This window comes from Myxine glutinosa, chromosome 12 (assembly GCF_964187855.1).
Source record: "Myxine glutinosa chromosome 12, kmMyxGlut1.1, whole genome shotgun sequence".
Taxonomy (NCBI): Eukaryota; Metazoa; Chordata; class Myxini; order Myxiniformes; family Myxinidae; genus Myxine; species Myxine glutinosa.
Window position 1 is genome coordinate 56,661,212 of NC_136272.1, and position 17,044 is coordinate 56,678,255.

A 17,044-nucleotide genomic window follows, 5' to 3' on the forward strand; every position below is an offset into this window, starting at 1 on the left:
ACGCCATGGTAGCGGCAGGAAGGGTCATGTGATTAACCCAACCCTTGTGGGGTATATAGATTACAGTAGATCTTCACTCATTTCTGTAAGTAAAAGTTACCTCACGGATGTCGGGATTCCTCCAAATTTCTTATTTTAGTGTTATAAACAGCATGAGCGACTGTTTAAAAAGCTAATCATACGTGTTTGTGGTTTATAGAAGCCGGTGTTGTCAATAAACGCGTTCGTATTATGTCGAAAACCAGATTATGCTGTATCCCTTGGCTTGAGAATTCCGAAGCGCAATGGAGGCCGTCATCTTGCGGCTGCGGAAGTATGCATAACAAATTGAAAAACGTTCAATACGAGTTTCTTTCACCCATCGTCGTTTGATTCACAATCTTATGCACCTCTAATTTATAATTAAAATACTTTAAGACCAACCTCGGCCCGCACGGGCCTGGTTATCTTCAACGAAAAGCGTCACCAAACACCGGAACCAATGAGATTCGAGCATTTGAAAAAATATTTCTAAAACCAAATCACGCAATGGAGGCCGCCATCGACCGGATGCGGAAGTTTGCATAAAACAATTGCGAAAAAGTTCAATAGGAGTTTGTTTCACCCGTCGTTGTTTGATTCACAATCTAATGCACCTCTAATTTGTAATTAAAATACGTTAAGACCAACCTCGTTATCCTCAACGAAAATCGTCACCAAACACCGGAACCAATGAGATTCGAGCATTTGAATGCATAAAACAATTGCGAAAAAGATCAATAGGAGTTTGTTTCACCCGTCTTTGTTTGATTCACAATCTAATGCACCTCTAATTTGTAATTAAAATAGGTTAAGACCAACCTCGTTATCTTCAATGAAAATCGTCACCAAACACCGGAACCAATGAGATTCGAGCATTTGAAAAATAATTTTTTAAAGCTTATTACGCGTTTCTGAGGGTGAAAACGGCGTCAAATATTCTAAAATTGACGAAGAATTATTTTATAGAAATCTCGCGGCCGTCGGGGATAGTTTTTCACGGCCGGAAATATCCGAAGTTGAGACGGAATTCACCGAATTATTCAAGAAGTAAATTTTATCAATTTTAATCTCATCCAGAATGCAAATGGTACCTACTACACCTACTACACCTACTACACCGACGGTACCTACTACACCTACCTACTACCTACTACCTAACCTACTGATTCCATAGTGATGGGTAAAATAGTGGCAAGAGGCTTTGGCTTCGCAGGCTCATTGCGGCTTTGCAGTCGGGTACCAGTATTTTAACTTCTGGTAGAGGCCGTTGCTCCCACGAAAACGCCATGATAAGCTATTAATTTACGTTGACTTGACATCTGTTCAAGGAGGAAAACCCCCTTGGGGAGGTTGGATATTATTGGTATTAATTATGTTTTGTAATTACATTAATATTTTGTTATTATTGTTAGTTTTATTATTAGAAGCAGCCTTAGAAAAACGCCATGATAAAGCTAACTTAACACTGATATACACATCAACATGCAACCTAATTGACGGCAATGGCAGGGACAAACCCGCTTGGTGGAGAAACCCCCTTTCATTTTTTCTTTTTAATAAATTTGCAAAACTTTCTAAAATCCTGTTTTCTCTTTCTCATTATGGGGTATTGAGTGTAGATTGATGAGGGAAAAAATGAATTTAAACGATTTCAGCATAAGGCTGTAACATAACAAAATGTGAAAAAAGTGAAGGGGTCTGAATACTTTCTGAATGCACTGTATGGAGCATATTCTGACGTCGAGTTTTTGTTTTTTGATTGTTTGCTTGTTTGCTTGTTTGTATGTTTGTATGTTTGTTTGTTTGTTTGTTTGTTTGTCTGCGTGCGCTAATGTCCTGAACGGTGAAATATAGGAGGAAACCTCTAACACAAAAAATGTCGGGACGGGCCCCGGGAAGGTTACAGGCTAGGTTGCGAGGCCGGTCGAGGCCCATTTCGCAATTAAAAGCTGAGCTGAATTGTAGTCAATCTTCTATGGCCGTGTTTTTTTTGTTTTTTTTGTATACAGAATCGAGGCTTGTGAAAGAGCTAACATTTATTTCACAAGCAAATCAAACAGACAAACAAAATATATAAAAAGAGGGAGCGGTAGACAAGATGGGGAGAGAAGGGAAAGCACACAAACACAACATTTGAGAGCAGGGACATTGGGAGATGTGTGGGAGGGAGAGGGCTTGGGGGGAGGAGGCGTGGGAAGGGGGGGGGGGTGGGAGAAGTATAAAACACAAGGACGTCAAGGACTTCCAGGACAGAAGTTGGTATTTCAAAAAAGTGGATTTGGGGTGAAATTAGCGGGGGTAGAAAAGATCAAGGTTTTGGATGGGGGAAGATAAGAGATGGTGGTGAACAGCTGTTTTAAAGACCTGGAGGGAGGAGTGGGATTGAAGAGAGTGAGGGAGATTGTTCCAGAGGTGGGAGAAAAGAGGAATGAAGGAGTGAAGGTGAGCAGAGAGTCTTGATTTTGGCAGTTTAACCATAAGAGGGTTGCAGGCAGATCTTGTGCGACCTGTCGGAATATTTGGGGGACAGAGCCCAGAGAGAGCTGGGGGGGCAAGGCCGGAGAGGATTCGGTAGAAGACAGAAAGACCACCAACCTGCCTGCGGTGAGTGAGTGAAAGGCCCTTGGAGTTAGCTTCATCGCGGGAGATTCCAATGATTCTGAACGCTTTGGTTTCAACAGCGTGAAGACGAGCTAGGTGTGAGGCAGGAGCACCAGCCCAGAGGGGAGAGCAGTATTCCATTGAGCTGTGGATGAAAGCCTTGTATGTGGTGAGGAGCTCAGGTGTGCCAAGGAAGCACGACGGAGGATGCCCAGTCGGCGACTGGCTTTGGAGGCCAGATTTGAAATGTGGTTTTCCCAGGAAAGATCATGGCAGATAGTGAGACCCAAAAGCTTGAGTGACAGAACATCTTGGAGAGGATTATTCAGAAAGTGGATGGGAGGGTTGTCCAGTCAGTCGTTTCGGAGAGACCATAAGAGTGTGAGATTTGTCACGATTGAAAGACATGTTTCACTTGTTTGCCCAGTCTGTGATTTTGTCCAGGTCTGCAGAGAGTGTGGAGGCTGCAGACTGCCGATCTGAGGGATGAGGAATGAAGCGACAGAGAGTAGAGTCATCAGCAAAGAGATAGAGAGGATTTTCAAGAGAGTCAGAGAGATCATTGATGAAGACCAGGAAAAGCACAGGGCCTAGAACACTGCCTTGGGGAACTCCAGCCTGAACAGGAAGAGGAGATGAGAGAAACCAATTCAGGGCCACACATTGACTATGACTAGAGAGGAAGTCCGCCAGCCATGCGTGGAGATTTCCATGGATACCAACGGAGGAGAGTTTGGTGAGCAGAGCGGGGTGCCAGACCGTATTGAAGGCACTTGATATGTCAAGGGAGACAGCTCTAATTTCCTGTTTGGCATTGAGGATTTCCATCCATTGTTGAGAAAGCAGAAGCAGCATGTCCAGAGTAGAGTGACCAGGTCTGAAACCAAATTGATGATCAGAGATCAAGCCATTGGAGGAGAGGAAAGATTTCATATCCGAAGCAATGATGGATTTCATGACTTTGCTGATAATTGGGAGAAGGCTGATTGGTCTGTCGTTGCTCGGATCTGTTTTTGCACCTTTTTTGTGCAAAGCGGTGATGTTGGCTGATTTCCAAGCAGATGGCAGATGACCTTGAGCAAAAGAGAGGGTGAAGAGAACAGAGAGAGGGAGTGAAAGAGCGGAAGAACAGGATTTTAGGACCCGTAGGCTGATGCCGTCAGGTCCATTTGCAGAATCAGAGTCGAGGGTTGACAGAAACTTTTCCACCTTGTCAGGAGGAAAGGACACAGAGTCCAGAAGCAGCTGGGTACGACTGGGTACGGTGGGTACAGAGAGGGATGGGTTTGGGACACAAGATTTAGAGGCAAACACAGAGTTGAGGCATTCAGCTTTTTCACGTGTGGAGTCAGCCGTGTAGCCGTTTGAGGTGAGGGAGGGGATGGAGGGGTAACAAACACCAGAAGCAGATTTGACCAGATGCCACCAGGATTTGGAAGAGGAAGACAGATAAGAGAGTTCGGTCTTGAGAACGGAGAGATATTGTTTCCTCGCTCTCCTGAGGGTGGACACACACTTGTTTCGGGCCATGTGAAAGGAAATGAGATTTCCTTCCGTTGGATTTGCTTTCCAGGAGATGAAGGCAAGTTGTTTCTGGGCAACAGCCTCACCACAAGAATCCATGTACCATGGACGGGAGGAAGGGTATGACAACTGAAGACGAGATGGGATAAATCTGTGCATGAGAGAGCAATTTACTTTGGAAGAATTCCCAGGATAAGTTGATGTCAGAGGTGGTAGGAATGGGAGACCAGTCCAGATGATTGATGGCTGCTTGAAGACCGTGCCAGTTGGCCTGAGTGAAATGCCAGACTCGTCGACGCTGAGGAGGCTCTCTGAGAATGGTCAGAGAGATGTCCACTTTAGCAAGCACATGATCAGATGAGCCCATTGGAGCAGAAGAAGAGCAGCAGACATTTTCAGGGAAGTTAGTCATAACCAAGTCCAGAAGAGAAGATGCTCCGTTGACTGAGAGCCAGGTCGGGAAATTGACAGATTGTGTCAGTCCCAGTGAGTCGCAGAAGTCCTTTGCTGAGGAGCCATGGCTGGTGAGAGAGGGAACCCACACCCAGCCAACTGGCATGGTGACAATTGAAATCACCACATATGAGGAAGAGAGAGTTGGGATGGGTCGATAGAAGTTGGTCCATATTATCAGACAGCGAGATGTAGGTGGAGTCATCACTGTTTGGTGGACGGTACAACACACATATGAACAAAAGGTGGGAGCGAAGGGGAAGCCGTAGCCAAAGGTATTCCTGGGGGTGAGGTGGAGAGAGGGCAGTGCAGGGCGAGTGAGGAAGAGAGTTTTTTTTATAAAGATAGCATCCCCACCTCCAGGACGAGGCTCAGGTCTATCATACCGAAGGAGGGAGTAACCTGGGAGAGATACCAAGGAATCAGAGACATCATGAAGGAGGAAAGTTTCTGTTAAGCAGATCACGTCTGGTTTGTCAGAAGCAACCTGTATGGAGAGATCAGTCAGGTTTGAGCGAAGGCCCTGGATGTTTGAGGTCCATACCGTTAATGAAGAGGAAGGGGGAGCATCGGATACAGAACAGGGGGGGTGGAGGGGTAGCGTAAGATGTGGAAGAGGAGGAAGTGGTAGGGAGAGCTGTTGAAGGTGTGTCAGATATTTCAGAATAGCTTGGAGAAAGGGAAGAATGGGGCGGACAAAAGGTTTGATGGTAATTGGGTGAGGCACAGTGAGGTGTTATTTGAGGGGGGGAAGAGCGAGGCAGAAGGTTGGGGGAGATGAAGGTGAAAGTTGGAAGGGGGAAGAAGCGGGGAGGACGCTTTGAGGAGGAGGGGTGAGAGGGGAGTCTGGGAGGGGAGGAGCGAGGGAGAGTCTCGGAGGGGAGGGTGTGGGGGGAGTTTATGAGGGAAGGGGCAAGGGGGGAGATTTTAAAGGGATGGGTGATGGGGAAATTTGGAGGGGAGGGGCAAGGGGGAAGGTTTGAAAGAGATGGGTGATGGGGATGATTTTTAGGGGAGGGGCAAGGGGGTAGATTTGGAGGGGAGGGGTGATGGGGAAGTTTTGGAGGGAAGGGGTGATGGGGAAGATTTGGAGGGGAGGGGCAAGGGGGAAGATTTGAAAGGGATGGGTGATGGGGAAGATTTGGATTGGAGGGGCAAGGGGGAAGATTTGAAAGAGATGGATGATGGGGAAGATTTGGAGGGGAGGGGCAAGAGGGTAGATTTGGAGGGGAGGGGTGATGGGGAAGTTTTGGAGGGGAGAGGTGATGGGGAAGTTTTGGAGGGAAGGTGTGATGGGGAGGATTTGGAGGGAAGGGGTGAGATTGGATTTTAGAAAGTGTACGATTAATGGGAAACGAACATTTATTATTGCAAAATGAGTTTCTTGTGACCTTTGAGTCAAAAATACGTTTGAGGACGCTGAAGGAGGGGTGGAGTGCAGGAGAGTTTCGGGAATGTAGAAAAGAGGAACTGTAAGAGATGGAATTTTTTTTGGAATGAATAGATTTGGTGAGCAAGTCGAAAGCATCCTTTTATCGAAGAAGAAGAAAAAGGTGTTATGATATATGACAGAATACAGTTCTTCAGGGGAAAGTTTAAACATTTTTTAATTGAGCAGTGAAAACTATCTGGGGAAATGGAAAATGGAAATGGGGTTGAAACACGTGATCGAAGAACGAACGAACAAATAAGAACAACGAATAAACGAATAAGAACAACGAATAAGCACAGAGAAGGAATATAATTTTTTTGGTTTTTTTTTTTTTGTGTTGAGATTTTAAACAAGGAAATATGGGGTGAAAGACCGGGACAAAAACAGAGAACGAAAGTAATTGCAGCACAATCGACAGACCGCTGAGAGAAAAACAAAGCCTCATGGTCGGACACGGTAGCCTACTAGGCCTCAAAATACGCGACACGAATTAACCGACGATTTTGTATACATGTATGAAAAACCAACACCGAGAATCCTACTAAAGACACACTATAGGTACACACACCGAAAGATAGATACAGTTTCGACAAAAACACAATTGTGAAAAATTACTTAACTTCGAAAGCGTGAGCACATGGACAGCTTCGAAAAGACGTGATGGGGATGATTTGGAGGGGAGGGGCAAGGAGGTTGATTTGGAGGGGAGGGGTGATGGGGAAGTTCTAGAGGGGAGGGGTGATGGGGAAGTTTTGGAGGGAAGGGGTGATGGGGAAGATTTGGAGGGGAGGGGCAAGGGGGAAGATTTGAAAGGGATGGGTGATGGGGAAGATTTGGAGGGGAGGGGTGATGGGGAAGTTTTGGAGGGAAGGGGTGATGGGGAAGATTTGGAGGGGAGGGGCCAGGGGAAAGATTTGAAAGGGATGGGTGATGGGGAAGATTTGGATGGGAGGGGCAAGGGGGAAGATTTGAAAGAGATGGGTGATGGGGAAGATTTGGAGGGGAGGGGCAAGGGGGTAGATTTGGAGGGGAGGGGTGATGGGGAAGTTTTGGAGGGGAGAGGTGATGGGGAAATTTTGGAGGGAAGGGGTGATGGGGAGGTTTTGGAGGGGAGGGGTGAGATTGGATTTTAGAAAGTGTACGATTAATGGGAAACGAACATTTATTGCAAAATGTGTTTCTTGTGACCTTCGAGTCAAAAATACGTTTGAGGATGCTGAAGGAGGGGTGGAGTGCAGGAGAGTTTCGGGAATGTAGAAAAGAGGAACTGTAAGAGATGGAATTTTTTTTTGGAATGAATAGATTTGGTGAGCAAGTCAAAAGCATCCTTTTTTAGAAGAAGAAGAAAAAGGTGTTATAATATACGACAGAATACAGTTCTTCAGGGGAAAGTTGAAACATTTTTAAATTGAGCAGTGAAAACTATCTGGGGAAATGGAAAATGGAAATGGGGTTGAAACACGTGATCGAAGAACGAACGAACAAATAAGAACAACGAATAAACGAATAAGAACAATGAATAAGAACAGGGAAGGAATTTTTTTTTTTTTTTTTTTTTTTGTGTTGAGATTTTAAACAAGGAAATATGGGGTGAAAGACCAGGTCAAAAACAGAGAACGAAAGTAATTGCAGCACAATCGACAGACCACTGAGAGAAAAACAAAGCCTCAAGGTCGGACACGGTAGCCTACTAGGCCTCAAAATACGCGACACGAATTAACCGACGATTTTGTATACATGTATGAAAAACCAACACCGAGAATCCTACTAAAGACACACTATAGGTACACACACCGAACGATAGATACAGTTTCGACAAAAACACAATTGTGAAAAATTACTTAACTTCGAAAGCGTGAGCACATGGACAGCTTCGAAAAGACGTGACCTTGCCGACAAAGATCTCGCGAGATCTCGTGAGACCTTATTTGTAATGAGAAATGTATTTGTAATGAGTAAAAGCTGAATTATAGTAGTAAATTCATTGAAAAAGAGCTAAAAATGTCGGGACAGGCCCAGGGAAGGTTATAGGCTAGGTGGCGAGGCCGGTCGAGGCCGCTTCGGCCGGGCTGGGCCCATTTCGCAAGTAAAAGCTGAGCTGAATTATAGTAGTCAATCTTCTATGGCTGCAAGTAAAATCTGAATTATAGTAGTAAATTCATTCAAAAAGAACTAAAAATGCCGGGACAGGCCCCAGGAAGGTTATAGGCTTGGTGGCGAGGCCGGTCGAGGCCGCCTCAGCCGGGATGGGCCCATTTTGCAATTAAAGGCTGAGCTGAATTATAGTAGTCAATCTTCCACAGCCGCGAGTATAAGCTGAATTATAGTAGTAAATTCAATCAAAAAGAACCCGGGCAATGCCCGGTAGTAAGTAGTAGGTAGATTTTTAGGTAGTAGGTTGTAGACAGCAACCGCCCAGGGTAGTACAAGGGTGTCTCAAAATAGATGGAATCCATTAACATGATAATAATTTATTACTCAGACAAGAAACTCCAAAAAAGATTACATTTCCTGGAAGCTGATATGATAACAATAAAAAAACTGAAGATTTGAGGTCTCTAGCTCAAAGGATACATTTATTAGAGCACATGTTCCAAATGACCGCCTTCGCGCCTTAGACACACTTGAAGCCGACGAGCGAAGTTGTCAATCACCCTGACACACTCTTCCTTCCTGATGGCACGAATCTTCTGGGTGATGGCCACTTTCAGTTCAGAAATGGATTGAGAACGATTCTCATACACGTGGTCCTTCAAGAACCCCCAGAGAAAAAAATCTGGGGGGGTTCAGATCGGGTGAATGCGGAGACCACTCGGGTTCGTGGCGCCTGCTGATCAGCCGATCAGGGAATCGGTGGTCCAGCCACTCCATCGTGATGTTGGCTGTATGTGGAGTTGCCCCATCTTGTTGGAACCATTGCACATCTCGATTCACGCAACGACGTCTCCCAAGTCCCCTCCAGAACTTGTTGAGCACCACAATGTAACGCTTCTTTGTGACAGTGACTGCCTCCTCGTCTGCGTCTTCAAACCAAAACGGGCCGATTATGCCATGTTTTGAGATGGCCACCCAGGCCGTGCATTTCACAGAGTGCAAGGGCCTCTGAAGCACCTCGTCTGGGGCTTGTGTGCTATTGACAAGAACATGTCAATAGTTCTTGCTATTGACATGCCCACAGAGCAAGAAGTGTGCTTCGTCGCTGAACCAAACATCATCAAGAAAGTCAGGATCCTCTTCGATCTTGTTCTCGAACCACCCGGCACATCACAACACGTTTTGCCATGTCAGCTGGTGTGAGTTTATGCTTGATCTGGATCTTGTATGGGTACAGCTGAAGATCCTTGATCAAGATTCTTTGCGCTGACGCACGTGAAAGACCCAGCTCTTGGCTACGTCTTCAGATGGACTTTTTCGGGCTCCTTCCGACAGAATGTCTCCCCGCATTCACATGGTCAGGAGATCTTGCAGTCAGCTTCCTGCCAGAACTGGGTGTTTCTGCCTTCTTGTTGAGGTTGTTTACTGATCCAGTGGCTTGAAATTTGTGTGCCCAACGACAAATTTGGTTTTTGTAGGGATAGTTGTGAATGTGAAGTTGAACTTCCTGCGAAATTTTGCTTGCACTGTTTTGAATGATTTCGTCTCCAAATAAGTAGTGACGCAAAATATTTTTTCCTCCTTTGTCCAAGGCATTTTGATTGATAATTATTAGTTGTTATGGTCTCCTCTCTTCAAATCTGAAAAAAAAGAACAAGAACATTAATATTGGCAGAATTATTAGCAGTGACATGGGTTCCATGTATTTTGAGACACCCGTACTACCGTCCTGACTTTGGAGCGTTAAAGTGGTGCCCGGGACCATCTTACACTCTCCATGTCATGATTGCTGGTTTTACTTTCTGTCTCACTCAAACTATCGCTACCAGGCAAGCTTCACTCTCTCTTTCTCACAAACAAACATCACACACTTTTTATCATAAACTTTTCTGCTCTTCTATTTAAGGCCTGGCCTCGATGAGGGCTACATAGTCCGTGCCTGGAGACTCCAACATAAAAAAAAGAAAAAAAAAAGAGAAGGCCCAGCACGAAGGGACAGTCAGGAGCAAGAGGCCAAGGGAAGAGAAGCGAGGGAAGAGCGTGAGGGAAGAGAGAGCGATGAGCCAGCCAGCCAGCCAGCGAAGAGACAGCCAAAATAGCCCAGGGAAGAGAGAAAATGCCATTGAGCGAGTCGTTTTGTCAGTCACGGTGTGACGTCAGCCCTCCTCTCTCCCAACCAGTGCCTCGTTTCTTTGTGGTCTTTTGCGCCTTCTGACATCACCGGCGCTTGTCCTCCAATCAGCAACCTGCTTCTAAGTAGTCGTTTTGCGCATTCCGCACTGATTGGCCAAATGTTCGCGCCTTCCGCACTGATTGGCCGAGGTGTCAACAGTCGGTGGCCAATCAGTGTGCCGCTTCCTTCCACCTTCCTTTCACCAATCAGTTGCCAGCTTATTACCCCAACCAATCACACGTTCTCTTGGACGTGGCTATTGCTTGTTGGTTTTTTTTTTTTTTTTTGTATACTGAATCGAGGCTCGTAAAGAGCTAACATTTATTTCACAAACAAATCAACCAGACAAACAAAATATACAAAAAGAGGGAGCGGAAGACAAGATGGGGAGAGAAGGGGAAGCACACAACCACAACATTTGAGAGCAGGGAGAACTGTGGGAGGGAGAGGGCTTGGGGGCAGGAGGCGTGGGAAGGGGGTGTGGGGGTCGCATAGTTACGAACCCGAAGGATCGGTAGCCGACACAATTTCGGTCTTCGAGGCCGGCCGATAGGCACAGTGTGACCAGAAGGGACGAGGTTCTCCTGACCACGTGGCCCTCGACTTGGTGGGGTTTGTCCGCACAATGTGGGCGCATCAGGATGAACTTTAGCCGGGGAGTGTTTGGGCGCCCCGGTCTGATACTGCCGCCCACGCGTAGAACACCTTGTGAGCGCACGTAGGTCCCGGCGGTCCCACTGGCCTAGCGCTACCATGTTTAGACAGCGAAATCCATCCCCGGGCACCGGCACCTACTCCCGGAAGTCGAGAGAATAGCGGCGCCAGGCACGGTAGGACACCCGCGGAGCCCCGGCGGACCAGGGACGCGCGAGCCTACGCGTTAGCGTGCTACGGCGGAACCAACGGCTTCGGCCACGGCCAGGTCGATACTCGGCCCGGCCGCACCGGAAATGAACTGGTTCGACACCCGCGCTCGAGAGGTCACGGGCGACTGAGATGCATTAACAAATTAATTAATTAACTTGAGACGTCCAATTTCTAGTGTTTGGAAATTTGGAAGAGCTTGACCCTCGCCTTTCCCTTGCGAGGGCAAGGAGGAACTTAACACTTGACACTTAAGCTTAGTTTGAAGTACACCCTGACCAGCGCTCACGGTGGGACGGCAAGGCAACCAGAAGGGACGAGGTTCTCCTGACCACGTGGCCCTCGATCTGGGAAGCGAGAGGCGTTCCATTAGTGGACGCGCCCCTCACGCCCGTGGTTCTTCCAAAGTCATTGTGGCGGCGGGGAATTATTTAATGTGTGGTGCGCTAATGGGCCTATCTAATGTCTACGGGATGTATTGCCATAAGGGATACTGGGATGCTCACCGAGGGAACGACACACAAGGGAATTACCCATAATCCCTGAACTAATTCGCATTCCCCGCCCCCTCGTGGCGGGGACAAAGATACAAGCTTAATCCGACATTCGGGCTACAGAACTTATTTCATCTAGATTCCCTATCACGACAGCCGAGCATCTACCTATGCTGATTTACCTGGATCTATATCCTTTCAAGGGCTTTTGCTTCATTTTCAAGGTTTCACCTCTTTTCAATTGATGGGAAAATCCTCTGTCAACTGGCTTGTTATGTACAAGGTACCAGTTGCCAAACGCTCCGGAGACTTGCAGTGGTGATTGGCACATCACATTTTACCCTCAAATGTTTTAATACACCGAATGTGTCCACATGTCCTTGAAAAGTGCCCTTTTTGTGATGCCCAGGAAACTCTTTTAAATGCCTTTGTTGGATGCCCAAGATTGACACCACTTTTTACTGTTTTATCGCATGTCATTCAAGGGTTGGGGTTGGTTTTTACACATTGTGTTTTTATATTTGGTTTTAGTATTAAACCCAGATGTAGGTATGAATGTTTTTAAGCCAACTTTTTAATTTCTGAGGCAAAACTTGCTCTATATGTGTCCAGGAAGAGGAAAATCCGGAACAGTGTTGTTCCAGTGGATGACGCTTTAGTCTTTTTTTAGGTCCTTGGTGTCGTCTCGTCTGAACCTGGAATTGTCTTTTGATAACTGTGGGGACTTCCAGAAACGATGGTGTGTTCGGCGTTCCTTGTGCAGTTTAACTGACGGAGTCCTTACAGTAAACTTGTTAATATAGAATTGCTTTCTTATTTGGTTTAATGTGAAATGTTTCAAAATTGTACTTTTTATGGCTGTATATATCAATTTTTATTTGCTGTCTGTATTTATTTGCATCCATGATTTTTTCGAACCGTCTGTGTTTGTACAAATGATTTCATGACCTGTAAATTTATTTTTTTTACCTGTCTGCGTTGGTGGAAAAGGTTTTTCCTTCAAGAAAAAGGAATGAAATCTCTCTCTCTCTCTCTCTCCCTCTATCATGTGATTCTTCCTTTCACATGGCTTGGTGTGTTGTTGTGTCTGTGGCCCTACTCTTGGTATGCTGTTATTTTACCTTTTGGCTCTTCACCATTCCATCAGCTTAGATTTGGTATCAATATTGTTATGCAACTGGCCTAATATTTCCCAATTTGAAGCGTTTAATAAAAATGACTCACCCAACTTCATTGGTGAGAACCTTTGTGGATCAGGATGTCTGTATCTCGGACAAACAGTTGGCCAATTGTGTTTCACGAGACCATTTGCGTTTCAATTGATCGTTTCATTTTTAAATGTAGGCGATTACTTTTCAAAGCCGACCACAATGTGCTCTTGTGAATATTCTTTTACCTTCACGTGCTTCACATGTACTGATTTTTGTGTGCAGGAATTACTTCTCAGGGTTTGGTGATCAAAGCTGGTGCATTGACTGAAGGTGCTTCATATATAATCAGTGCTCTTGTGTCTGTCGGCTCAGATTCTGCGTCTGCATCCATTACTGTGAACGTCAACCTTTCGCCATACAACGGCACATGTTCAGTGGCTCCAGCTTTGGGTTGGTATTTTCTTTGTATTGTGAGCTAAGATCTAGCTTTTGTGCAAACCTTTAAAGAGCGGCGTTGTTAATCAGATCTTTAATTGCATTTCAAACAGATAGTATAGAAAAATACAAATTCCAGATTATTGTACACAAAAGTGTTGGTGTTGTGCAGTATTTTTGCAACCAACTTATTGCAAATACACAACTGTCGATTGTAGGAGCTTACCATTACATTTGGAAACTAGAAATTACATTGGGAAACTAGAACGGCACCCGGTAGAGCGCATACCCCCGCCAGGCTGAACAGTCTGTGTTTTGTATCCCACTGATAGGCCGGATCTGGATTACGACCTGAACCAAAATCTAATCGGCTTGTTCTTGTCACCTAACCAGCTCATCCCCCAAGTTTATTCATAACTCGTGCATAACTTTTTTGAATATCATGTTATATATCACTTTTCACCCGATCTCTCAATGGTGAAGAATCACTTAAAAATTAAATAATTCTCGTATCCGAATCCATATTCAGACCTTCACCAAAATTGAATCGATTAGTCCTTGTCACACACACAACCTGTCCACCAAGTTTCATTCAAATCCGTCCATAACATTTTGAGATATCCTGATAAATATCGGTTTTGCCCCTATCACTCAATGGTGACGAATGACTTAAAAAATTATCCTATCCGGATCCGGATCTTCACCAAAATCGAATAATTTCGTCCGTGTCACATACACTACATCTCTGCCAAATTTCGTCCGAATCCGTCCACAACGTTTTGAAATATCTTGTTCAGAGACAGACAAACAAACAGACAAACAGGCAGGGGTGAAAACATAACATCCATCCACCTTCGGTGGTGGAGGAAAAGAGGTGAGGTGCTACAATGAGTTATATGATTTTGTGTAAACATATGGAGTATTGTAACTACTAGCGTACACGCTCCGCATTCCTCACCACACGTCGTTTCAGAGGGATAGTCATCTTTGACCATTTCGGTGTCTTTTGTGTCTTCATGGTGTTTTGGGTCTTCAGGGTCTTTTGGATCCTCTGGGCCTTATAAGGGTCTTTGGGGTGTTTTGGGTCTTTGGGGGCTTTTGTTTCCTCTGTGTCTTTAAGAGTCTTTGGAGTATTTCGAGTCTTCGAGGTATTTAAGGGTATTTTGGGTCCAAATGGTCTTTAAGCGTCTTTGGGGTCTTTAGGGTGTTTTGGGTCTTGTGGGTCTACGGGGTCTTTTAGGTCTTTTGGGTGTTTTGCTTATTTGGGGTATTTAAGGTTATTTTCGGTCTAAATGGTCTTTAAGGGTCTTTGGGGTCTTCAGGGGGTTTTGGGTCTCTGGGGTCTTGTGGGTCTACTAGGTCTTTTGGGTGTTTTGGTTATTCGGGGTCTTTTTGGGTCTTCCTGGTGTTTTGGGTCTTTTGGGTCTTAAGGGTATTTTGGTTCCTCTGGATCTTTAAGGGTCTTTTTGTGTCTTCGAGGTCTTTTGGGACTTCTAGGTCTTCGGCACCATTTGGTTCTTCAGGGTCTTTTGGATCCTCTTGGCCTTTAAGGGTATTTGGGGTATTTTGGGCCATCGGGCTCTTTTGGGTCTTCAGGATGTTTTGGGTCTTCAGGGTGTTTTGTGTCTTCGGGGTGTTTTGAGTCTTTGGGGTGTTTTGGGTCTTCGGGGTGTTTTGGGTCTTCGGGGTGCTTTGGGTCTTTGGGGTCTTTTGGGTTTTTGGGTATTCAGGGTCTTTTTGAGCCTCAGGGCCTTGAAGGGTATTTTTGGTCTTTGGGGTGTTTTGGGTCTTTGGCATCTTCAGGGTATTTTGGGTCTTCAGGGGTCTTGGTGGTCTGAAGGGTCTTGGGGGAATTAAAGGGTCGTCAAAGGTCTGAGGGGTCTCAGCAGTCTTAACGTAATTAAGAGGGTTAATTAAGAGGATGTTCATTTTTTTTTGAAGAAGAAGAAGACGTTTTCGTCGCATATAAACATGACGACATAACGACATAACCATACACGTTTGCTCTATTATAATAAGATGTCTTGCTTTAAATACGTAATCATGTTTTTGCAATTTTCAACAGGAGTTGCCCTTCAAACGCAGTTTGTGTTTGAATGTGAGAATTGGCTTGATGAAGGTGATGAGCTAAATCGAAATTCTACCGATGACGGTGTTGACCTAAGATACACAGTTGTTGCAAATTCAGGAGGCACAAGGTATTTACTGAGCAGTGCTCAGAAATCAATCACACCACCATTATCCCTTCCTGAAGCGAATTCACAAAACGACTATTTGCTTCCTGTGGTTATAAAAGTTTGCGACAAATTCGTTCAATGCACCAGTGTTGACATGCGTATCAAGGTGAGTGTCACCTAGATTTATGAAGATAATAAAGTCATCAAATTTGCATAATAAAACAACAACAGCAGGTACATTTTTGTGTTGGTCATAACTAAGTTTGATGAATCCATTTTCTTGTTGTTGCTTGCAGGTGCTTCCACCACCTCCAGAGTTTCTCAATAATTATGTCAATGACATGAGGTCGAGCACTGGTACTTTTACCACCATGTTACATCTAGAGGATGCAAAGTCTGCAGTTCAGGAATTACTTAAAGTTTCAGCATTCATCAGTGAAATGAATAATCCTGAAGTGAGACTCTTGAATAAACCCAAAACCCAGATACTTTTTATATCGTAATATTGTTAAGATTAACGCGAAGTGAAAAGTGGGGTTAAGCAATTGCCTCACTGTCTGTGTGTCTGTCTGTCTACTGACGTCACTCGTTGATTGAGCAACGACTCAATTCCAATTGAATTAGATATTTTGAACACCGTAGAACACAAATCGGAACATGAATTGGAACACGAACCTGAACACGAACCTGAACACGAACCTGTGGTTTAACGGCACCTAGGCTCTGAATTTGGCAAATAGTACAGTGTGGCGGGCACAAGGGTTAATAATTCCGCGCACCTGTGGGTGGCGCGAGCGTCCAGGCGGGGAACTGAAATGCATGCCCCGCCTTTCGGCCGATCGGCCACGCCCGGGGGCAAGGCGTGGCCTCGGGACATATATGCGGGCTTTAAGCTCGAGCCCGCCCAGTGCTGATATGCGAGCTCTTAATAAAGACTCTTGTTTGTATCCACGCGTTGTGGCCTACCTCTCTGGCAATCGAGTCGTGTGTGCACAGCACAACAGAATCTCGTCCCGATTGCGCATGCGCACAGATGAGTGAGGTGATCGTGTTTACTCTGTCGGCCTGTCTGGCGGTCAATCAAACCTGAAAATCATTCCAAACAGGAAATGTACTGTTTTTAGAGATGTAAAAAAGGACACAAACACCAGGCACAAATAAATAATTTAATGTGTTAAATAAGGTGATGCATCAAGGGCAGTGAACTTCCGAAAAAAGGGTTTCTTTTCTACAGCCTTTAAAATCCTTATTTTATTTCACTTCAATTATTAGTCCCTTACCGGTGTACACCGGAGGGGACTTTGGGTTTGCACGCCGTCCCTCCGTCTGTCAGTCTGTCCGTCCGTCTGTCCGTCTGTCCATCTGTCAGTCTGTCAGTCCGTCACGCAAAGAACAGTTTTCCGGACTTCTTTTTCTAAACTCTTAATGCTAATGATTTCAAACTTGGCACATGGTTTCCTCATGATAGGTTACAGATCAAGTTCGAACTTCACGGCGTTTCGATCATTTTTGACAAAGTTATGGCACTTTGAACTTTGGTAATTTCCCCAACAATTTTCCGGACTATAATTTGGAGTGCAGTAAGTCAAAGCTGTTAATATTCCTTGTTTTAACTCCAATTTACA

The 17,044-nt window shown here is 45.2% G+C and overlaps 1 protein-coding gene across 1 annotated transcript in view; it reads left to right on the forward strand.

Annotated features, from left to right (window-relative positions):
- The window catches only part of LOC137437291 (polycystin family receptor for egg jelly-like), a 37,001-nt gene extending 21,401 nt beyond the window's left edge, over positions 1 to 15,600 (forward strand). Inside the window, exons 6-7 of the mRNA XM_078766375.1 lie at positions 13,090 to 13,257; positions 15,308 to 15,600. Coding sequence (XP_078622501.1) covers positions 13,090 to 13,257; positions 15,308 to 15,600 — 461 coding nt within the window. The remainder of the gene's footprint in view (positions 1 to 13,089; positions 13,258 to 15,307) is intronic.
- Positions 15,601 to 17,044: the final 1,444 nt, after the last annotated feature.